We start from the raw sequence: 22,138 nt of genomic DNA, 5'->3' as shown, positions 1-22,138 counted from the left end.
GTGCGCCCGCTAAAGTCCTTTGGATTTTAAGCCCTCATATATCAATATATGTGGGATGAATACTTATATAGATCCGAGAATTGCCAGAGAGACTAATATGCAGGGTTAGTCGCACGCAACGCATTATTGCCTTTGTGAGCCGATGTGGAGCTAAACCTAATAGCCACCGATTCTGTCAAGGTCGGACAGTACTCGCTAAAGAATATAATCCCGTTGTGGAATTTTCAATCAATGGAAAGCTGTCAGGGAAGAGTCATGGGCTCAGGGAATCCGGCTAGGAGATGAACATTATCACATATGAAATGTGAATGCGCATAAACAAATACAGAACTATGTTGACTAGCTCAGCCGATGATCGTCATTTGTCTGCGTGACTGATCCTCTTGAAAACTGTACTTTCCGAAGAACACAGTCAACACTCCAGCCAATGGGCTAGTCGAAGCTTGTGGAGAGATCACAAAAGGATCGGCATGTAACTGAGAAAAAGGAAAATACAAGGTGAGATTCCATTCTCACTTACACGCAGTTTGGCCAGTAGCTTCATAGATTGGTCAATTCTTCACCTGGTCTATATGCCTAGTCATGTCTCGGGCAAGAGAAGCGAGGGTACATATTGAGGGTGTGGGGGAAACGATACGTGATGAAATCCTAGCTTGAGCATGGAAATCCTCCAATTTAGGTTCTCCTGCCTTCTTATTTAATCATGCAGCTTTCTCTGATAGGATACGAATAATTTAGCAGTGGACCTCTCTGCAAAGTGCGTGATCGACAAGCAAAAGTGGCGTGGGCCGGCCCACGAATGCACGAGCACACAGGATCTGATCTTCTTTTTTTCTGTTTACCGCCAGTGGAGAGTGCTCTGAGAATCAGATCTCCACATATCCAGGAACGGCCCCTGCAGTGCTTGACTAGTTACTTTTCAGTTAGTCACTGGTAAAAATACGAAATCCGATTTCGGTGCCTATTTACTATAAGGGCAATGATTCCTTATGTGTCCACGTGTGGTCCAACCTGATTTAGCCCGCTGGACAGCTGTTGAATTCTACAGTCAACTATCATGGGTATTCGCCCTTTGATCCGAAGAGCACGTGTCGTGTTCCGCCGCATGTCGACTGAAGACAATGACAGTGGCTCCCTCACACAGAACACGGCCCGGAATGGTAAAGATGGCCCTCCAAGTCCCGTCAGCTCTGTGGCGCTCGAGGAGATACCAGACGGGAATGCCCAACATGGTGTGCAAGATGTCGAGGCCGTGACCATGACGTGGACGAGGGGTATGTTGATCGCATTTTTCATCAAGTATGTTCCCAGTCACTGTATTTTGTGTTGCGCATCCAATTCCATCATCTATTTCCGACAGACGCTGACATCATGACCCAATAGCATTTGGTTCCTTTACTTTGCGAATGCGTTTCAATCTACTGTTATCGTTACTCTGAACCCCTATGTGACAAGTTCATTCACAGCACACTCGCTGTCCGGGGTTCCCACAGCCCTAGGTGATGTCTTTGCAGCCGCCACCTACCTACCTGTCGCAAAGATGATGGATGTATGGGGCCGTGCCGAAGGGTTTCTCTTGATGGTCATATGTTTAACCATCGGCTTGGTTCTCATGGCGACATGTGATAGCTTTGGGATCTACTGCGCCGCCAACGTGAGTTCCAAGGAAGACATGCTGCTTACTACGTATACTGACGGAAATATAAGGTCTTCTACTATACCGGTTTCTACGGTATGGAATACGCAGTCGATGTTATGACAGCCGACGTCTCAACCCTGAGGAACCGTGCTTTTGCCTATGCGTTTACTTCCTCCCCATACATTATCACGGCATTTGCGGGACCAAAGGTGGCAAACGAATTTTACGACCAGGTTTCTTGGCAATGGGGATTTGGCTGCTGGGCAATCATTGTTCCTGTGGTGGCGGCTCCGCTATACATAATGCTGAAGTACAACTTGTATAAGGCGGAGAAAGAAGGCTACCGGATCAAGAGACCAAGTGGTCGCACGGTAGTTGAAAGCATCCGTCACTGGACTATCGAGTTTGATGGTAAGTACTCTACTTGCTGATTTCTATCCTCCACGAGAGAAAGCAAAATCTAATTTAGAACACTAGTTCTTGGAGTCTTCTTGTTCACTGTTGGTCTTGTGTTGTTTGAGCTTCCCTTCGACCTCGCACATTACGCCCCTGATAATTGGGCTTCTGGCTACATTATTGCCATGCTTGTCGTCGGGTTCTGTATGCTCTTTGTCTTCGCTATTTGGGAAGGGTGGCTAGCTCCAGTGCCTCTTTTTGAATGGCGACTTCTTACGAACCGCACTATTCTTGGTGCAGTCCTTTTGGATGCAACCTACCAGCTCTCAAACTATTGCTGGAGTTACTACTTCACATCCTGGCTGCAAGTTAACAATGACCTATCCATTACCACCTCCAACTATATCGTCAATATCTTCGATATGGTCTCAGGTGTGCTATTGCTAGCCACCGGTTGGCTAATCCGGAGAGTCGGCCGTTATAAGTGGACTCTGTATATTGCTATTCCACTCTATATCTTCGCACAGGGATTGATGATATACTTCCGTCAGCCTAATGTGAATGTTGGCTATCAAGTGATGTGCCAGATCTTCCTCGCTATCGGTGGTTCTACCTTTATTCTTGTCGAGCAGCTTGCTATTCTAGCGGCTGTCGACCACCAACACGTCGCCACAGCGCTCGCTGTGTTGAACGTGGTTGGCACTATTGGCGATAGTGCGGGTCTTACTATCAGTACCGTCATCTGGCAAAACACATACCTGAAAGCTCTTCTTCGATACCTCCCGGAATCGGCGTCGCTAAATTTGAACAAAATCTACGAGGATCTCGTCACACAACGGAGCTATCCGGTCGGAACCCCCACCAGGCTGGCTATTCAGAAAGCCTACGCCTATGCCGAACTTCGACTACTTTCTGTTGGTTGTGGCATTATAATTCTCGCGATTCCTTGGACATTCATGATGAAAGATATCAATTTGAAGAGGAAGCCACAAGTCAGAGGTACAGTCTTTTAGGATGACAACAAGTATAAGATAATACCTAGGTATAGAAATTTACGCGGCTCAGAATGAATGCTATTCCCCAGCCCCCACGATAGTTGCCTGTGGCCGTGAAAAATCAAGCCGGTGAACCATTAACCGCCTCAGCCTTAAAAGTTATAAATGCGGGCTCTGACCGCGTGGCTCAGAGGGAAATAAATGGCGCGGTGGATCCTCTCTCTGCCAATAAACTTGGAGCTTCCAAGGTTCGCAGTAAGTTTCGGATCAGATAACTCAAAACTCTCCGATCTTGGTCAAGTGCGGTTAAAAGTGGGTCCGTGGCAGGGGCGGCTAAGCAAAATGCCGATGGTCGGTTGCTGTGAGAACCCAATCCGAGGTCGGACGATGGTTCGGGGCCTTTCGTAGGGATTAACGTGACTATATGTGGATTGCTGCGTTAGTATTCTAGTGGAAAATACCCCACTACACCACCGAAGTGACTTATCAATCGCTTGGCGTCGCCCTCAATCAGTTCAGATACAATGCCATGTGACCACGACGGTCCAAGCAGATGTATGGTTCGAATGACATCCGATTTAACTATTCCATGGCTTCCTCATCACGATGGATCAGACAGAGACCAAAGAGCGGAGGGACTCCGGATCTCACGACATCACCTCTCCGAAGAAACTCGTCAGCCAGTACCACGGAAGTGTGGAGGTTGTTAGGGCCGGAACTCTCGCAGCGCTGGTGGAAAATCTGACGCGCCACGACAAGCTTGACGGTTCCTTCAACCGAACCTTCTTCGCTACTTATAAGTATTTTACCTCAGGAGCAGAACTTCTTGAGCTCCTCATTGATCGATTTGACTGCTCGCCTCCCACATTAACCGCCATACAGACGACGGAATGGACGACACAGACAAAGCCACTGATTCGATTGCGCGTGATAAATGTTCTGAAGCACTGGCTCGAGCATTTCTGGTCTGAGCCAAAAGACATTGATACAGATCGTAACTTGCGAATACTGCAGTCATTCGCAAAGCGCGCCACGGACGCCATCGGGACAAGCGCAACACATCAACTTCTCACAATCGTTCAACGCCGACTTGCGGGCCTTGATTGCCACAGAAGATCGGTATCATCCATCTCAACCGCGCCAAAGCCAATTTTGCCACGAAAATTAGACAAGCTCCAGTTCCTCAAAATCGATGCCACGGAGATTGCTAGGCAGCTGACTATCATGGAAGCACATATGTTTGGCAAAGTACAACGGGATGAATTTTTAAACAAGAACTGGCAAAAGAAAGGGAGCCCTGGTACACCTGAGCGAGCTCCAAACATCAGGGCCTTGATTCGGTATTCCAATCAGCTCTCTAATTGGGTGGGCGCCCTAATACTCGCAGAGTCGGATGTGAAAAAGCGGACTCAAGTGATAGGGCATTTGATCAATGTGGCCAACGTATGTGGTAGTCTCTGGCCTCACCCTCGTAATTTTGCCTATATGCTAATTTTCACCTATGACAGACATGTCGTCAACTCCATAATTACTCTGCGGTGGTCTCTATCCTGGCAGGCCTGGAAAGCGCACCCATCTATCGGCTTGCTCGCACCTGGGCAATGGTTACCGAACGTAGTTGCAACACACTAAGGCCCTTGCAAGTTTTGACATGCAGTGAACACAATTACCGGGCCTACCGTGACACGTTACAGGTTGCGGTGGCACCGTGCGTCCCTTTTCTTGGTCAGTTCTCTCGTTAACTATTGAAGTTGCCAGTGCTTAACCATTTACCAGGTCTGTTTTTGAAAGATTTGACATTCATCGAAGATGGGAACCCAGCCATGACACCGGAAGGACTCATCAATTTCCACAAATATACTATGCTAGCATCAACCATCCATGAGATTCAGCGTTTAAAAGAAGCCCCTTACTCCTTACGGCCCGTACCTGAGTTGCAGGAATATCTTGTTACTCAACTACAATCGGCTGTTGACTTGCACGACATGTGGGACAAAAGCTGCGAGTTAGAAACTCGAGGCCGAGACCTTGGAAATAGACCCCGGGACCTATATACCCCCACAGGAGGCATGTTCGCGTCTATGGTAGTCGCTTGCATGGTCCTGGACGATTGATGTGTTTACGTTGATCGAAAGTCTGAAATTCGGTGGTGTCGTCATGTTGCACACTTAGCCCTCAACAAGAGTCTTCTAGTGTCCAAACACAACTTTCAACTTCTATATTTATCATCCACATGTATAACGTCCAATACGTAAAGACGATAGGGTATTGAAGCTGCAGTATTTAACAAGAAAATTGCCTTTTCGGGTTTAGAGGGGCTTTAAGATGAATATAATTTGGATCAAGATAGGCACTTTACCATAACCCATAATCAATATAACTAGCGTTTTCTGAGCAGGATAATCCTACCCCTTTCCTCGTCTTTTTTGGTCCACGGAAGACAATATCCCACTGATGATCAACTACATATTCACGGCCAAGTCTACCAATACCAACTAGCTGATCGTCCATGCGATGATCCATCCAGGCAGCTAAGCCCCATCCCCTGCTCATGCAAGTTCGGTTCCAACATAGCCCCCAGGGAAGCGCGGTTTCCGCCCTGCTTTAGAGCCATACCATAAAGTAGTTTCGTATGGCTGGTGTGCCATGTCCAAATTCGGGGTGCTGAACCTACTTCTTACGGGGTCAACGCACAAGTTTACGTGTATATTTCTACGCGAACGAATTATTTCTGATCTGCCTCTAATGCTATTAGCGCTCATAGACATGAATCTAGACTTTCTAAGGTATGGAGTACGGACCCCCCAACCCATCCGTAATGATAATCTGGACCTGCGCTTGGCTAATTTCCATTCTTCTAGTTCCCTAGCGCTGGGTTAGGAGAAAATGTGACATTGCCTACCACTTGATTATAAGCTTCTAATATAAAGGCTTCTAGTGTTTTTGCCATGAGGCTCGACTTGGAGATAGAGTTGCTCGAGAGCGCTTCACTACGGCAAAGGAAGCACCTTGATCTGTAGCTAGAATTGATGAATTATTTCCGAGGTTTTGGTTGGGATTAGGAGACATTGACGCCTTTCCAATGTCCTAACCAAACCGTTTTCTCGTAAGCTTATAAGAAAACAAACCGGAGCACTTTGTGACAGCGAACAGTATTCGACTGGACAGACAATGGGCTCAGGGAAAGTCCCGCATACACTCTCATGATCAGTTTCAATCCGATATACGACTAGATGTTCTGACTCGTCCAAATATCAAAGGACGCGGTGCATTCATTAAGCTCAGCCCGATGATACGGAGGACCGAAAGCTGCGGCCAGGCGACTCTCCATGACTCTCCATATAACCAGATATGATATATCAGAAAAGAACACCGCGGTAAGATGCACTTGCGGTGAATATAAGCTCTTCTTGGCCTTAATTCCTTCCGTGTTAGAGCGTGGTTCGGGCCGTTGGTGTGTTGAATGGTGTCGACTGTCTATACTATTCTCTAGAATGAGGTTGCAGCAGACCCTCCCCGAGCTGATTTAGATACGTCTCGGGATACACAGACTCAGAAGAAACTCCGGTGCCCGGACTTTATGGGAACTACCGGGAATGAGAAGCAAGAGATAGTCCCGACACCTTGGAGGGGCCCAATATATTGACGGTGCTTTTGCGTGTTCCGAAACGTGACGAGTCCGTGTATGCACATGTCTCTGGCCTAGATTAGAAACTCAGATCTAATAAGTCATTGATTATGATACGAAAGGGAAGTTGACTGAGCTCCGATAGAATATCTTTTTTGGGTATAAAGAGGTCAGCATGTACCCGGTCAAACCCCATGGGTGGATAGTCAGTCCTAATATAAGAGCCAAGAATCATAATGCGCTGTCACAAAGTGCTCCGGTTTGTTTTCTTCGTATCAATATCGCTTGGTAGTCCAGTGCCTTCCTATACATCGAAAGGGGCTCAGGATGGTCCAGGCATCTTTAACAAACTATTCAACACATCCACAAGTCGCGCTCCCTTCAGCACGGACATATATCAAGAGCTATCTCAGCTCCAAGCCAAGATATCAGATATTGCAACAGGCAAAATCAAGCCAGTTTCAACCATCGAAAAAGGTCTCTCAGTCCTTTCCTCAATTCCACACGACAACAACCGAACAAGCCTTCAAAACGCCATCGACATAGTATCCCTAGGTCTAGTCCCATCAAGTATCACCGACATTCTCAACGGCATAACAAACCACGAAATAAACTCCATAGCCAACAACAACACAAAGAACCCAACCCCACGGATCCACCCAACAAGGTCGTTTGAGGACGCACCCTATGACATCCCCGAAGAAAGACTCCGCAGCGCAATTTACATCCCCCCAGCCTTTTCCTATGGCGAAAACAACAAAATCCCCGTCCTCCTAGTCCCAGGAACCGCCGATCCAGCCGGCAGCACCTACTACTTCAGCTACGCGAAACTCTTTACCGCAAACCCACACACAGACCCAGTATGGGTCAACATCCCGGAAAACTCGCTGGGTGACATCCAAAGCAACGCGGAGTACGTTGCATACGCAATAAACTACATCTCGGCGCTCTCACAGCGCCCGATCGGGGTCCTAACCTGGTCGCAAGGCAGCATAGACGTGCAATGGGCGCTGAAATACTGGCCGTCGACGCGAGCCGCGGTAAGCGATTTCATGGCTGTGAGTGGTGATTTCCACGGGACGCTTCTTGCGACGCTGTGCGTGTTCGCCAAGCCGTTTTGCTCGCCGGCTGTGCAGCAGCAGGCGTATGATACCAGGTTTATTCGGGCTCTGCGTGGTGGGGGTGGGGATTCGGCATTCGTACCGACGACGAGCGTGTACTCTGGGGATGACTTTATTGTTCAACCCCAGAGTGGGGACTGGGCTTCTGCGGCCCTGGGGGATGTGCATGGGGTCGGGGTGTCAAATGTACAGGTGCAGGTTGCTTGTGCAGGGGGTGCTGCCGGGGGTTCTTATTCACATTCGGCTATGTTGGTTAATCCGTTGGCGTATGCTTTGTTTGTCGACGCTTTGGTTCATGATGGGCCTGGGAAGTTGGAGAGGATTGACCTTGATGCTATTTGTGGGGAGTCTCTTGCGCCTGGTTTGGATGTGGATGATTTTTTGGGCATCGAGGATGTGTCGAACGTGATTGGGGTGCTGAATGTGTTGTTGTATGGGTATAATAGGAATGAGGAGCCACCGCTTAGGGACTATGTTCACTACTAGGCGATGTTGGTTTATACAGGATGCTGGACTGGGTGGGGATGATGGACTACGGATGGTTGCTGAAGGCAAGGCTATATCCTGTATTAGCCCCAGGGGAAATCTTAAAGTCCATACTGGACAGGGCTCTATGATACATGTACAATGCCAAGTGCTTCCATTGGGTATTATTGTGTGGATCTCTAGAACGAAACTCCAAGTCCGTAGAGATCACCACGGCAACAAAAAGCATAGCAGGAAACCTCCCCGCCGCCAGCCGGCAAGTGGCGACACAACAATGAGTATGAATAAGAAGGAAACAGAGAACAAAAATAAAGTGGATATAAGACCCGGCAAGCAGACTGGAAGAGGATGTGCCGCAAACAAACGTTGGAAATCGCAGTTCATCGTAATTCGGGGGACTCCATTGCATAGCCAGCGCTGACTATTCAACGCCGACACCCGAGGAATGGATATCACGGCATGGGGTACGTGGACAGAGACATGGCATGCTAAGGAGCAACTCGAAATGGGAGTCATCAAATTTGGTCAAAAGAAAATGTTAAATGAAAAGCGGGCGTTTATGTAGGCTTTTCACATCCAATGCGACCCAAGAGAGCTTTCCGATCACTCGGATCGAAAGGAACACGACCACGCCCACGCGCGCGCACCGAGGCAGTGCCGTTGGACCGCCGACGACCCAAGCCTGGAGCGTTTCCAGTTTCCAGTGGGTCGGCAGGGGCACCGTCCTTGGCAGCCAAGTGCGCTGGGACGCGAGATGGGGTCTGACCTTCCACTTCCGCTTCGTCTTCCTCGTCACTGCGGGTATCTTCGGCATTACCGCCACAAACCACACCGTAAGCGACACGGACAATCATGCTGAACCATACAATGGACAGTACCTCGAGGATCAACAGGAGGGATAAGAACATCCATTTGAGAGTGGGGTTGAAGCAGATGGGGTTGTCCAAACTGAAGTATGGACCGAGCATGTATGCGAAGGCATTTGGGGCCTCCGCTGAGATGAACTCGCTTGTCGAGCCGGTGTAGCAGCCATAGGTGAGTTCACGGGGGAGATCATAATAAACGGACCAGCACACCATGGGGTAGATGATGTGTCGGGTAATGAACCATGTGCCCATGAAGAGGCCGAAGCCAACGTTGCAGGCTGTTTCGAACTTGGAGTACTTGAGGATCTTCGCAGACTGCAGGGGTATTAGTAGCTGTTTAGGGACACTTGATCAATAGTAATCAACGAACCGGTAACAAGAAGTCCACGACATCCATGAGACATAGCACTACATTGGACACATTATACATGGCGTAGATGTAGGCAGAGCTGAGGAGAGCACTGGTAATAATGTGGTGGGAAAGCATCTGAACATGGTCCTTCCGTCTCTCTTCCACGTGAATCACGAAGATCTGCTGCACAAGGAATGCCAGCTCAACGAGAAGATACCACTTCATCAAGCCCGACAAAGGACGGGCGGGCCACTGTGACCACATAGCGGCAAAATCTCCCCAGTAGTATGACGTCTTCCAGAGGTACTGCAACGTAGAAACAGCGGTTAGTTATATATTCCCAGGAAGATACGTGGGCCAAACGCACCAATCCGACTCCCCAAATGAACGAATAGTACATAGCTTGCCAACCCTGCTCAGCGAGGCGGAGCGACTGTTTGCGCTTTAACCCGCATGCGCGGGCCAATGGTTGCAGGAACCATTCGATGGCGATAGCGCGGATACCGGTGAGTGCAATGGCAGCACTGATTACGAAGTAGACATCGTTCCAGCCCTGCACGTAGGAGTTCGAGGATTCATTATAATAGGACAATTGGAAGAATGGCTGGGTATATGGACGGAGCGATGGGTAGAGGTTATGAAGAGCCAGCAGCATAGCCAGCGTGGTCATGGAGATTCCTGCAAAGAAGCAACTGATGTTAGTGATACTAGTATGCTCAGGATGTGGGATTTCGCATATGCCAGGGATTCATTTGGGAGCATTTGGAAGCGCAGCAACTCTGTCAGCTGCAGCTTGCTTTTCCGTCGTCTCCATGCGAGCCCTAGGATTGAGGTGTTTTCTTCATACCGATCTGGTTGGCAACCACCCATTCGCGGAACGTGGTCTCCTTGGCCGGCCGTATTCCACTGGGAGAGGAAACGTAGACATTGCGCCCCTTCAGCTCTACTGGCTGCGATGGCACAACTGTGTCTGCCATGGTGGAGAGAGCACCAATAGTATGGAGGATATTCGAAATTCCACGGAAGGCCGTGGGATAGGAGCGGGAGTCGGGGAGTCGGGGAATCGGGGGAGTCGGGAGAGTCGAGAACGAGCCAAAATGATTCAATGCCGAGATGGATGTGGGACCTGCCTCATCAGAGCTTTATGTACTTTCTAACTTGACTCGTTCAACCAGGAACGTGAAAAGCAACAACGGTGAAAGTGCAAGAATAATTTTGTAGGAAAAGGAGGGAATAGAGGGGGAACGTGGTTCAACATTCGTTTCATCTCTTCACGACGATCATCGCTCCACTCACCGCCTCGTTTAATAAATGAGACCCTGGGAGGTGTGTATGTTGTATGCACTAGGTTAAGATCTTGGCTTGAGATTTGATATATTTTCTTTTTTCTGGTTGGATTCCGTATAAGGATGTCAACAGTCTACCATTTCCGGTCTATTTACACTCTTTGGTCAGTCTTCTATGTCTTGGCGCGGGATATGAGAAATGGGATAATAATAGATGTGGTACGTACACCTGTACGATATATATTAAGACATATGGAGAATTCATTCTAAACCCTCTGTAACGTTTCGCACAAAATCATTGGCATTGACCCCCAATTGAGCCAAATCAATTCCACCCTGCCCGGCCATCACGCGCGACATAGCTCTAGCAACTTCTTCCTCCTCCCAAATGTTGTTGATGATTTGCTCCCCACCTTCTCCAGGCCCTTGAGTGGGGTTCTCGGAAGCCACCATAGTCCGCCAATACAAATCATCTCGATTCTTCAAAGCCGAATCCCGAACTACCGCATTGCGAGTGACACTCGCAGCATGGAGTTTTGAGTTTGCGCCCTTGAGCGTCTGCACGGCCACCGATACCGCCTGATCAACCTGTTCAACCGTCGAGGGCGGCTTGAAAAAGAACCGGTTAGTTGCGGAAAGCCAGATCACAAGCGAGCAGATCGCATCGCAGATCACGAAGGCCAGCGGTCGCAGGAGCGTGATGTTGTTGTAGATGCTGGAGGGCGGTATCTGGCCTGCGCGCACAGAGCGGGGCGCACCCTGGATCGCGTCGTAAGTGGCCATGATGTAGATGTCGATAGCTGCGAGGGCAAGTCCGGCTATGGTGAATTTTGTGCGCCAGCGGGAGGCCTCGCGTCCTGCGATGGGCGCGGATGTGGCCACGCCTAGAAGTAGCAGGTGCGCTAGGTGTGGTAGCAACACGTGGAATGGGAGGTAGTATATGAGGTACGTGTAGAGGTTGTCGAAGGAGCAGTATTGACACGAGACCAAGGCATCGGGGCCATAGGTCAGGTATACCTTGCGGGCACCCAGAGAGGTGAACTTCGACTGGAGGAGGGTGTCGGCTTCGGTGAGGAAGTTACCTGGCCGAAGCCGGGCGAGACGGTTAAAGATGACATCGGTAGGGGTGTTCAGGCGAGAGCGAGTCTGAGAGAAGATGTTGGGTTCGGGCGCGTGGGGGTTGAAAGGTAGGCTTAGGAGTAGAAAGAAGACGATGCCTGCGAATAAAATGTTCAGCGCTCGACCGGGCGCGGCAGGCAGAGGACGCGGCGGTGGCCGACTCGCGATGGATACACGAAGACTTCGATAGGCGGTAATTAAGCGAGGGAGTATGACTGGACCGAAAAATATTAGGAGTGATTTGACGCTATTCACGGTTAGGATAGATTGCGGAGGATGTGGAGAGCTTCAAGACTTACGTTCCCCAAGAGATTGTGGTAGCCATATTTGCTAGAATATGGACCTTACTTCATCAGAAACTCGAACCAGTTGAATCGAGTTTCGACGAAAGAAAGGTGTAAGAGTGTTCGGATGTCCAACGTAGCTTCATTGAAGTCGGGGCCAAACGTGGGTCCCGTCCTTTCTGGACATTACCTTCAACCACCACTTCTACACTGTTCTGATCAACAATGCTTTTCAGTTTCCTTTTCAAATTTACCTTGAACGACTATAATAGCTACACACCCTACGAATGTTCTAGCATAAAAACGATATGTATCAATTAAATCTGTTAAACATCAAGAAGCAAAAGCAAAAGACCAGGGGAATAAAACAGCGCCGAATGCGCCCATCGCAATAACGCAAGATTTCTCATTCAATCAAGGCGAGTCTTCCCTTTCCTTCAAAATAACGCTATTTTCGACCTAATTGACCAGTCAGCCAGCTCAAACCATATGGCCCGAGTACATAGCAGGGTGGTGTGCGAGGTCAGGAGGGCGGATCTCCGCAGAGTCACGAGAGTATTTGGAGGAAGCGGCGTCGTTCTCTTCAACGAGAGTCGGGTTCATCGGCTTGGAGATCTTGAGTGGGAACCGACCAGTGAGACGATTCGTGGCGCGCTTGACGGGGTTCTGGCGAGTGTAGGTGGGCAGGGTTTCCTCGCGCTTCACGCTCAAGTGGAGGGTGCGGTGGCTGCTGGTCCTGCTCATTGCCTTTTGTGGTGCGACGGCGCCATCCACCCGCACCTGGCGGGCACTGACGCCGGTCGCGGGATCACTGAAGATGTAGCTCTGTTGAAGGAAACGGGTTAGCATTCAAGGATATATATTAGGGGGTTCGGAGTGTTTGATCTCGATACTTACTGCCAGAACATTCACCACGCTAACTATCATGGCCAGGACACCGGCGGAGATGATAATCCGCCAGAAAGTCATGCCAATGGTTTCCTGGGTCATGGCCTTGGTGTTCAGGTTGCCCAGTGTGGCTACACCCAGGATCATCATGATCCCGCCGAGAGAGTAGAAACTCGATTCTTGTCCGAACATCGGCCAGTGGTTGTCGAAATAGCTTTGGAGGACCGGGAGCTCTGAGATTATCATGAAGACTGCCCACGTTAGCATTTTATACTACAAGCATGGAAGGAAGAGTATACTTACGGCTGACCAGAGCCACCACGGCATGGGTCACAGCCTCGAAGAAGAAGAAGCTGTTCAGCATGTCGATCTTGGCCAGCAAGACTGCACAAGCAGCTATAAGGTCCATAAAGGTGATAATGTTGAGAACGCGAATGACGTTCAGGATCACGTACCCTGGACCAGCCAGGGACTCACGCAAGCGAGTCATCATGATTGAGGTACAGGGCTGTTTCTGCACTTGTCAGGAATGGTGGATACTCGCTGTCGAGGATGTATAGAAAATTGTCTGCTAGCAGACTTGGAGGGGCAGCGTTGGGATTAAAAGAGGGAAGAAAGCGACTGTCCAGCAGAAAGCTTGATAATTCCAAGAAAGAATAGAACAATGCAATAGAACGAGATCAACTCGAGGGCAAGGAAAGAAGAAAGAAAGACAAAGACACAAGAGAAGGGTGAATGGCGACAATGGAGAAAGGCATCTATGGAAGAATGGCCATTGAGGTACAGCAGCCTAAATGTATGCTCCGGACAAAGGCAATAGTACTATTTCTATGAATAGACTTGAAACATCTAGATGAACCACACAAACAGTATGTATCTAATTAGAGCCCTACTGAAAGACATCTGCAGGGTTCCTCTACCCCATTTCTGCAGTGAGGTATACTGCAGGAGGCCCGGGGTGTTTCAATATCCGTGTAATAAATAGGGACTTTTAACCGCAGAGATGGGGTCGTCGCCAGAACAAGCCTAATTACCTACATCTCCGCTATTAGGATCTCAACTAGAGCCCGATGTAGCCAAATGACTGGCCCTTAGTGAAAGATACTCGACCATGCTGAAACGAGTTGGCGGCTAGAAGTCGCCCTTCTTTCCTCCGTGTTGCCGGTGCTTTGTTTCCGTATGCCTCAAACATACCTTATCAACTGATGAATACAGTACAAAGAATTCTAAATCATACATGTATCAACGTTGATCTGGCAAGATATTTGAAGGGTAAAATACATTTTAGGTAGTGGGCTTTGAGGCAAAGCGCCAGGGGTGAAGTACATATGTAGAAAGCCAGAGTTGAAACAAGATAAGAATATAGCCCAATCACAGGCAGCGCCTAGTCGCTGAAATGAGTCAATCGGATAAAATAACAAAGAAATACTTGAAATACTTCGACAATCCAACGAAGAACGTTGAGAAGAACCTTGCAAGTGTACAGTGAAGGTATACAGAAAGTACTAGATGAGTGGAACTCCTGTGATTCGCCGGAATCCAGCCGACCCCTCCAAACTCCCGAGGTCTTTTTTTCCTCTCTCACTCTCCAACCGTTTCGCCCGCAACTACCTTTAATACTCTTGAACATAATTGGAATAATATTATAACCATGACACGGGGTAACCAACGTGACAACGACCGGGCTAAGGCCCTCAAGAAGGCGGGCAACACGGTTCGTCCTTATTCTCCTCCTCTTTGTTCATACTGACCATTTCTACAGAAAAGCAAGAACACCCTGTCCGGTAGTGAATTCGCTAGGAGCAAAGAAGATGCCGCTGCCATCATGCGCGAGAAGCAAAGGAAGGGTATGTGTCCCCGAAGGCGCTAGGCGCAAGTCCAACCTACACTATGAGACTGGTTTACTGATCACTTCTCTCCTACAGCCGATGAAAAGAAAGCCGCCGAGTCTGCAGCAGGAAAAAGCAAAAAATAATATACCTCAATCCATCGATCCAACCTGTCAGTCAATCTCATCTTCCTCCACCTTTATAGCGATCGCCCGAAGCAGACAACCCACGGAGCAGCATCGCAAAGTGTACTACGAGTGAAGGACGGCGCTGGATCTACGGATACGATCGGAATCATCCACCTATGTCCAATTATCAAAACCTGGGGCTGGGTGTCTAGCGAGGCGTTTTTTGAATCTCATTGGCGTTCATCATATTTAGCCCAAGCATGTATACAAAAGCGCTAACCAAACGAGGTAACGATACATGAGAAATATCATGGAGGTGCAATTTTGGTGGTAATCGTAAACACGTAAAAAAAAAATATATATACATCCATCACATCCGGTTATATATCTTGCCCTTGGCCGTCTATGACCCAACATACTCTCGCCCGGGCCAGCCAGGTCTGCCATGACTTCTCCCGTTGACTGTCCTGGTCCTTTTGGGAATCACGAGATCTGGCTTCGTGATCGCAGTGCGACAGCATGATATCCTCGATCATGCTTTCAAGCACAAACAGCCGCGATGCTTGGTCGACAAACGTCCAAAGGCTCTCGCCTTCCCATCCAACGTTAAGCGCAAACCTGACCACTTTCCCAAGAGCATTCGCTCGATGTTGGTCCGGGGCATTGCTCAGCAGGTAGAGGCTAAAGCTCCAACCCGATATATCGCGTGGATTAACCAAGCACCAATCAACCACGCGTTCGACAACTGACTGCGCCGAATGGGTTTCCCACTTTGGTTGCCCCGTCGTCTTCTCCACTGTTGCAGCGAGGAGCACATCCAACTGTCGCATGTAACTGAAGGCATAATAGTTCTTGGGATGTAACTCGCCAGCGCGGAGAACAACTTCCAGTTCCGTCCGTTGCAGCTTGAGCAGATCCTCGGGACTCCAATGCCGCCTTTGAAGCAGATGGACAACCACCCACAGCCGGTGATGCCAGAGTGTCGGCGACTTGGTATGACGATGTAGTGGCGAGCACTGGTAGCTCGACATGAGCGTGAGCTCGGCTTCTAACAACTCCGTTGCGGCAGAGGTCTGGTTTGAAACACCAGGGCAATGTGCCATGGCTGCCCGCAGTCGGCGCTTGCGCCAGTTACAGGCTGTGAGATGCTCACAGTCAAAGAGGAGCATCATTTCTGTAATAGCCGAGTCTGCATTTCTGGACTGGGCGTTTTCGGAAAATGTGGTTTGGAGGTCATCATCGGACATGGGCATTAATTGGTCGAAGAAGAGCTGGCGCGCGACCGTGAAGCCCTGCACTAGTGCTTTCTTGGTTATTCCAAGTGAACATCCATCTTGGAGAAATGTAGCGCCTAGGCTTGGTGGGATGATCTCGATCTCGAGGACTTGGTTGTCTCTAGACGAGAAGATACGGACAAGTTCCTGGAATGCATCTTCCGGATTGGACATTTGAAGGCTTGATCGTCTGGTGGAAATCGGGAGGAATAATTGTCAAGGCCTCATCGTATCTTGTCTGTTTAAATAATTCCGTATTTTTTTTTTTGCCTTGCCTCAGACAAGGTGATAGACGAGATGGTGTAGACCGTGACACAGTGAAGGCGGAAAGACCAAGTCCGCTGTTATTTCCACCTTTCCACAACGAGGGACGTCATTCATACCTTCAACCAGCAACCAACATCTACCCAGGACATTCCCAGTTTGAAGCAGCAGACTTGTCAGGGACTCACTTAGTTGACTGACTGTCGTCGCTTTCATTCAGGCTCTTCTAGCCTGCGCTGTCGCATTTGACGCCTGATCTCGGTCTTGCCAGCCCCCGCCACGATGTTGTCCCTCGTCCTCACGGTCTTTTTCGTGCACGTCGCAATCTACCTGGTCAATACGATTGGGGCAAGCACAATTGACAGCCTTGTATGTCTCCAATCCGCCCATTTGTGGGCTCTGGGAAGCTTCCCAGCTCCGCCGCGCACCTACACTGTGATCCAACACGCTAACACCTACTCTCTGGCATACAGCTATGGCTTCTTTATCTAAAGCTGCCGACACAAACCTCGCGGACTGCACGCAAGCAGCAGCAGCTGAAACGTCAAGTCCTCGAGCAGAAGCATGAAATGAACAGCACAAGCTCCCAGGATGAGTTTGCGAAGTGGGCGAAGGCTCGGAGACGACACGACAAGAGCATGGAGGAATACGAGGCGCTGAGTACGTGTCACTATCACAAGACTGCAAAGGAGGCACCGTTATCTTGTTGACTGGACTGCTGACACCCTTCTCTCTCCACAGACAAGACGCTCACCGCACAGAAATCCTCCTTTGACTGGACTGTCAAGATCGCCCGCTGGTTGAGCACGAACGGGTTGAAGATCTTCCTGCAGTTCTGGTACTCGAAAACGCCTGTCTTCCCGCTTCCCGAGGCCTGGTTCCCTTACTACGTTGAATGGATTGTGTCCTTTCCTCGCGCCCCGCTTGGATCCGTCAGCATACATGTTTGGAGTAATGTCTGTGCGACTACCATCGCGCTCACCGCCGAGGTTATGGGAGCATTGCTGGTGCAGATTGTCGGTCAGAAGAAGGAACAGAGGGAGACTGCGCCTGTCAGCGCCGAGGGCAAGAAGGCACAGTGAATACGACAACATGGACCTGGCTATATTGCATGGAAACGGGTTGTACTATACGAAGAGAAATGCTACGATTTAGCTACGAATATTGCATTTTAATCATTCATTTCGATTGCATTGAAAAATTGGCTATATAGAATGTTCATCAGATAATTTTAAATCGTTTATCGTCAACAATCCCTTGGGATCTCTGTGCTTGACTCTATGATTGGTATATCATCACGCGAACAAGAAAAAAAATGAAGCCTATGGCAAGATATAAGAGTCCGGCCCCTGTGACAGGGCTTCTGCAATGAGACAGCATCTCATCACCGCTTTGCCATAAGCTACAGACTCTTGAAAAGAAAAGACAACGGAACTCCTCGCCTCAAGAATGAGCCCCATTGAGTTACCTCCATCGACTTCCGAGGAAGCAGACAGGAGGCAATCGCATGACTATCCGAACATGACGAAAGGCAACCCAATACAAGAAAAGGTGTTTTACCACCAATTCTTCCCCTCTCCAACACCCAGCACACACCCCATTGTTTCCAGAGACATCGTGATGTAACCGTCGGGAGGCACGGGATGCCGTGAGAGAATAGGGCGTAAGCCGCTATCGAATTGCTTCTATGGCGGCGCGTTTCCGCAGTGCCTGGCTTGGTACTTCGGTTTTACCCGAAGCGCAGGGTGTCCGGGGACTTTCTCCCAAAGCAAAATTGGAAAAGGGAGCCAAGCTTCCTTTTGTGTGTGAGCTTTGAATGCGATTCTTTGAGCGAGGAGTTGGAAGAAGAAGAGGAAACGGAATATTCGGGGCGAGGCTTTTATTTTTCTTGCGCTAGTCAGGTGATGGCACTAGTCCTACTTGGGACTAGCGTATATGGCATCGGGTTAGGGCTTGCGATGTTCCAGGTTATATACAACATACAACATAGGAAAGTAAAGTATCGAGCAAGACGCGGTGCAAATGATGGGTTGCTCACTGATGAAATCGCTCACTGATAAAATAGAAATAGAGAGAATATACCTCAAAAGAAGTCCTATTAGCTTAAGGCATCCCTATCAACCACTGGTATTCTTTTCACCTTTCACATTTTTCCTTACTATTCATTGTTCATGCTAATTTAGCCTTTGAATATTACCAAAAGGAACTTAGTGATGAAAGGAAAAGAAAACACAATGCATTTGAGAAAGAGGCTTGATGAATGAAATTAAAAACAATTTTTACATGATCCCGTTTACGCCTTGGACTTGGTCTTGGTGGCCTTCTTAGTGACCTTTCCCTTCGCCTTGGTGGCAGGAGACTTAGCAGCCGGTGACTCTGTAGCAGCTGCCTTGGGTGCCTCTGTCTTCTTGCCCTTCTTGGCCTTCTTGGGGGTATCATCGGTAGGAACAGGAGCCTCAACAGGAGCAGGAGCCTCCGTAGGAGCAGGGGCCTCAATGGCCTTGGTAGGCTCCTCAGTGGTGGTCTCAATGGCCTCGGCGGCCTCGACAGCCTTGGGGGCCTCCTGGACGGGGACATCATCGACGCTCTTCAGTTGGGGAAGATCAAGCTCGTAGCCCAGAGCCTTCATCTTGTTAACCTTGGCCTCTCTCTTCTTCTGCTCGGACTCAATGTTCTTCGACCACTGCTCGCGTGTCTTTCCCTTCGCGAGACGCTTCTTCTCGATGCGGTTCCATGGCGTAACCTTGAAGCGGCGGTTGGCGCCCTTCCAGATCTCCGGGTGCAGCTGCTCTTTGGGCACGAACTTGCACTTGACGATGTGACCGTACATAAGGTAGTTGTCCATTGTGTCGGCGACGATCTTGGCGACGGTGGTCGAGGAGAATTCAATGAAGGCGTAGTGCTTGGAGCGGCCGGTGAAGCGGTTGCGCGAGAGACGGAGCTTGGTAATTTCCCCGAATTGGGAGAAGTAAGCCTTCATCTGGTGCTCGTAGAAACCGTGGGGGATGCGTCTGAGAATGGGATGTTAGATGGTTCATACTAGTCAGAAACCACGGTTAAGACTCACCCAATATAGACGGTACCGGGCTCCTCGGGAGGGCCGTTCTTGCGCAGCTGCTTGGCGAGCTTGCGCTCGGCCTTCTTGGTGTCCGGGGCCTTGGGGATAGGTTCACCCTCTTTGTAACCCTCGCCATCGGAGTCGTCCTCGTCGCCGCTGCTCTCGAAGCCCTTGATGAGAGCCTCAGTCTGGTCATCATCACCCTGATTCTCAGCCTCGCTTTCATCAGCGGGGGATACATCCTCCTCGGCATCTTCCTCTTCGGACTCGACGACGGGCTCGGGCTTCTTAGTCTTGGGAGCGGCCTTCTTCGCGGCAGCCTTCTTGGGGGCGGGGGCGGCCTCAGCCTCCTCCTTCTTGGACTTTTTAGCGGCGGGCTTCTTCTCAGCCTTCTTGTCAGCCTTCACAGGCGCGACAGGCTCATCGACCTCTTCGTCGGTAAGGAAGTCAGCAGCACGCTTGCGAGGCTTGACCTCGCGTGCGGGCACGCCATTGGTCTTGGCCGGCGTAGCAGCCTTCTCTGTCTTGGACTTGGTACCCTTCTCATTCTTCTTCAAGATAGACTTGGGAGCGGTCTCCTTAGTTGCCTCGGCGGGCTTGGCCTCGACCTTCTTGGTTTTTTTGGCGGGTGAGTCGGCGGCGACAGGCGCAGCTGCAGTAGCGTTAGTGACATGAAAATAAATTCCACCGGTCATAAGAATCTCACATACCCTTGCGCTTTGAGACTCTCTTGTCAGGGGCCATTTCGACGTTTTGTTGTGTCGAATTGGAGACTGTATGCTGCTCGATCATCTGCGGGAAACTTTTTTTTCTTCTCTGATTTGCTTAGAAGGCGGTGAGCCGCCTCGACCACCGACTACGACAGTTACCGCCAAGATGTCTACTTACTACAACCCCAAATGGGCCAACATCATGGGAAAGAATAAAAAAGGGTCCTTGACACATGCAGAGGTCTGGGATGATTCTGCCCTGGTTCAGTCCTGGGACGATGCTGTCGAAGAATACCAGGTCAGTAAACCGAGTCACCAATTCACGTGACGAATATCTAACTCGACGCCAGCATTATTGGAGCATTCACGCCAAGGGTGAAAATGTCGAAGATGTCTTGAAAGAAGCGGAAGACACTGGTGTCATTCCAGCTGTACGTCCCGGTGACAATGAACGCACCAAAGCCGCAGAGGACGGTGCCACTAAACCTGAGAATGGGGATGTCTGGATGACCATTGACGAGCAGGCTTCTGAGTCTGCTCCCGAGGTATATTTCCATTCCAATGATTTGTCCCTCGTCAAAGGACTCGCTGACGATATATAGCCTTCTCAACCCGTGGCTGATGCCAGTTCTGTAGTCTCCACGCCTGCTATGCCAATGCCTCACCCAATCATGGCAAACGGTATGTTCCGCCCTCAGGACATGTTGATTCATGTAACTAACATATATTCCTAGTCCAAGATGAGTCGTTGAAGAACCTCATGATGTCATGGTACTATGCAGGCTATTACACAGGACTTCATGAAGGCCAACAGACAAGCCGCGGCCAGAGCTCGTGATGCGATTATTGCTCAGAGACGAAGGGAAATTTTTTTTTGGCTCGAATGAGCACATCAGCGGATACAATACAGGTTGGGAACAAATCGTAACGGACAAGCAATGGAACTAATCATATCAAATTAATCGTGAAACCTGAAAAGGATCTCATTAACATTCCCCTTGCAAACAAAAGTAAACAACGAAATTAAATATTGACCAGCTAGCGTCCACCGAAATAGGATTGGCTTCAGCACAGATCCTGTATCACTTTCATATCCTGTCTCATATATCGGGGCTCGATTCTTGGTGAATCAGAGTCCGCCCAGTCCGCCTCCTGCGCCACCAAGAAGACCACCGACAATGGGAAGACTGCCCAAGGCATTAGGCTGAGACGTGGGCTTGTTGGTAGGGGTAGCAGTCGGGGTCACGAAATTGCCAGAGGAAAGCTTCTTGGTGGGGGTGGCAGAAGCAGTAGGCTTGCTAACAGCTCCGGTCTTGCCAGCCACCTTCGCGGAAACATTGGCCTCCTGTTCTTGGGCCTCCTGCTTGTTGGCCTTCTGCTGCTCCTCATGGTTCTCCTTTTCATTGCTATCCTTGTTGTCGAGACCATCCATCAACTTTGTGGCATGCTGAGTTCATTGATTAATATGATACTTCTCATGGTGGCTTTGTCACAGTTGACTAACCATCAAATCTTTAATAGTACCATCGAGGCTAAGTCCGTGACTGGGGGCTTGTCCGTCACGCTTGGTGGGCATGGAGAGAGCAAAAACTGCGAGCACAAGAAAGATGGAGATGAATGAAAGGCTGAAACGGGCCATTTTGAGTGGTGTATGTTAAACAGGATATAGATGGAGGGAAAGAATATATGTTCAAGCAATTGTCTTCAAACGAGTGTGAGCAAGAATCGCTGAGGAAAATGAATGATTGTTGCAAATACACAGGGCGCTGGGAGAAACAGAGCCATAGGCTCTGCGGGCCTTAGGTGGAATTTATA

General features: G+C 49.4%; 13 protein-coding genes across 13 annotated transcripts; 7 read left to right on the top strand and 6 right to left on the bottom strand.

Annotated features, from left to right (window-relative positions):
• Positions 1 to 1,057: 1,057 nt before the first annotated feature.
• On the top strand, positions 1,058 to 3,048 carry N7525_004699 (uncharacterized protein; the record flags this gene model as incomplete). The annotated part of the gene is made up of 4 exons (XM_002565560.1): positions 1,058 to 1,299; positions 1,384 to 1,654; positions 1,708 to 2,050; positions 2,117 to 3,048. The coding sequence occupies 4 exons, from the start codon at positions 1,058 to 1,060 to the stop codon at positions 3,046 to 3,048; spliced, it is 1,788 nt and encodes a 595-aa protein (XP_002565606.1).
• A 588-nt stretch (positions 3,049 to 3,636) lies between these two features.
• On the top strand, positions 3,637 to 5,144 carry N7525_004698 (Ras-GEF domain-containing protein; the record flags this gene model as incomplete). The annotated part of the gene is made up of 3 exons (XM_002565561.1): positions 3,637 to 4,473; positions 4,539 to 4,755; positions 4,807 to 5,144. 3 exons carry the CDS (start codon positions 3,637 to 3,639, stop codon positions 5,142 to 5,144), a joined length of 1,392 nt encoding a protein of 463 aa, XP_002565607.1.
• A 1,750-nt stretch (positions 5,145 to 6,894) lies between these two features.
• Positions 6,895 to 8,265, top strand: N7525_004697 (putative lipase; the record flags this gene model as incomplete). Its single annotated transcript, XM_002565562.1, has 1 exon — positions 6,895 to 8,265. The coding sequence occupies one exon, from the start codon at positions 6,895 to 6,897 to the stop codon at positions 8,263 to 8,265; it is 1,371 nt and encodes a 456-aa protein (XP_002565608.1).
• Positions 8,266 to 8,822: 557 nt separating this feature from the next.
• Positions 8,823 to 10,460, bottom strand: N7525_004696 (uncharacterized protein; the record flags this gene model as incomplete). Its single annotated transcript, XM_002565563.1, has 4 exons — positions 8,823 to 9,446; positions 9,502 to 9,789; positions 9,851 to 10,161; positions 10,331 to 10,460. 4 exons carry the CDS (start codon positions 10,458 to 10,460, stop codon positions 8,823 to 8,825), a joined length of 1,353 nt encoding a protein of 450 aa, XP_002565609.1.
• Positions 10,461 to 11,030: 570 nt separating this feature from the next.
• Positions 11,031 to 12,213, bottom strand: N7525_004695 (uncharacterized protein; the record flags this gene model as incomplete). The annotated part of the gene is made up of 2 exons (XM_061213141.1): positions 11,031 to 12,135; positions 12,188 to 12,213. 2 exons carry the CDS (start codon positions 12,211 to 12,213, stop codon positions 11,031 to 11,033), a joined length of 1,131 nt encoding a protein of 376 aa, XP_061070162.1.
• A 439-nt stretch (positions 12,214 to 12,652) lies between these two features.
• N7525_004694 (uncharacterized protein) lies at positions 12,653 to 13,553 on the bottom strand (the record flags this gene model as incomplete). Its single annotated transcript, XM_002565564.2, has 3 exons — positions 12,653 to 12,997; positions 13,070 to 13,311; positions 13,364 to 13,553. 3 exons carry the CDS (start codon positions 13,551 to 13,553, stop codon positions 12,653 to 12,655), a joined length of 777 nt encoding a protein of 258 aa, XP_002565610.2.
• Positions 13,554 to 14,711: 1,158 nt separating this feature from the next.
• On the top strand, positions 14,712 to 15,035 carry N7525_004693 (4F5 domain protein; the record flags this gene model as incomplete). Its single annotated transcript, XM_002565565.2, has 3 exons — positions 14,712 to 14,774; positions 14,823 to 14,907; positions 14,986 to 15,035. 3 exons carry the CDS (start codon positions 14,712 to 14,714, stop codon positions 15,033 to 15,035), a joined length of 198 nt encoding a protein of 65 aa, XP_002565611.2.
• Positions 15,036 to 15,397: 362 nt separating this feature from the next.
• Positions 15,398 to 16,465, bottom strand: N7525_004692 (uncharacterized protein; the record flags this gene model as incomplete). Its single annotated transcript, XM_002565566.1, has 1 exon — positions 15,398 to 16,465. One exon carries the CDS (start codon positions 16,463 to 16,465, stop codon positions 15,398 to 15,400), a length of 1,068 nt encoding a protein of 355 aa, XP_002565612.1.
• Positions 16,466 to 16,837: 372 nt separating this feature from the next.
• Positions 16,838 to 17,637, top strand: N7525_004691 (guided entry of tail-anchored proteins factor 1; the record flags this gene model as incomplete). Its single annotated transcript, XM_002565567.2, has 3 exons — positions 16,838 to 16,924; positions 17,029 to 17,215; positions 17,297 to 17,637. 3 exons carry the CDS (start codon positions 16,838 to 16,840, stop codon positions 17,635 to 17,637), a joined length of 615 nt encoding a protein of 204 aa, XP_002565613.2.
• A 367-nt stretch (positions 17,638 to 18,004) lies between these two features.
• Positions 18,005 to 18,371, top strand: N7525_004690 (uncharacterized protein; the record flags this gene model as incomplete). Its single annotated transcript, XM_061213140.1, has 2 exons — positions 18,005 to 18,177; positions 18,224 to 18,371. 2 exons carry the CDS (start codon positions 18,005 to 18,007, stop codon positions 18,369 to 18,371), a joined length of 321 nt encoding a protein of 106 aa, XP_061070161.1.
• A 477-nt stretch (positions 18,372 to 18,848) lies between these two features.
• On the bottom strand, positions 18,849 to 20,357 carry N7525_004689 (RNA-binding protein; the record flags this gene model as incomplete). The annotated part of the gene is made up of 3 exons (XM_002565569.1): positions 18,849 to 19,566; positions 19,623 to 20,265; positions 20,324 to 20,357. The coding sequence occupies 3 exons, from the start codon at positions 20,355 to 20,357 to the stop codon at positions 18,849 to 18,851; spliced, it is 1,395 nt and encodes a 464-aa protein (XP_002565615.1).
• Positions 20,358 to 20,489: 132 nt separating this feature from the next.
• N7525_004688 (uncharacterized protein) lies at positions 20,490 to 21,161 on the top strand (the record flags this gene model as incomplete). Its single annotated transcript, XM_061213139.1, has 4 exons — positions 20,490 to 20,621; positions 20,674 to 20,868; positions 20,926 to 21,004; positions 21,058 to 21,161. The coding sequence occupies 4 exons, from the start codon at positions 20,490 to 20,492 to the stop codon at positions 21,159 to 21,161; spliced, it is 510 nt and encodes a 169-aa protein (XP_061070160.1).
• A 291-nt stretch (positions 21,162 to 21,452) lies between these two features.
• N7525_004687 (uncharacterized protein) lies at positions 21,453 to 21,962 on the bottom strand (the record flags this gene model as incomplete). Its single annotated transcript, XM_002565571.1, has 2 exons — positions 21,453 to 21,770; positions 21,828 to 21,962. The coding sequence occupies 2 exons, from the start codon at positions 21,960 to 21,962 to the stop codon at positions 21,453 to 21,455; spliced, it is 453 nt and encodes a 150-aa protein (XP_002565617.1).
• Positions 21,963 to 22,138: the final 176 nt, after the last annotated feature.

Source organism: Penicillium rubens (genome assembly GCF_028828025.1).
Source record: "Penicillium rubens strain IBT 27055 chromosome Unknown utg000002l_segment0_segment0, whole genome shotgun sequence".
Taxonomy (NCBI): Eukaryota; Fungi; Ascomycota; class Eurotiomycetes; order Eurotiales; family Aspergillaceae; genus Penicillium; species Penicillium rubens.
Note: the sequence above shows the minus strand (reverse complement) of the source record. Positions and strands in the feature narration are given on the sequence as shown.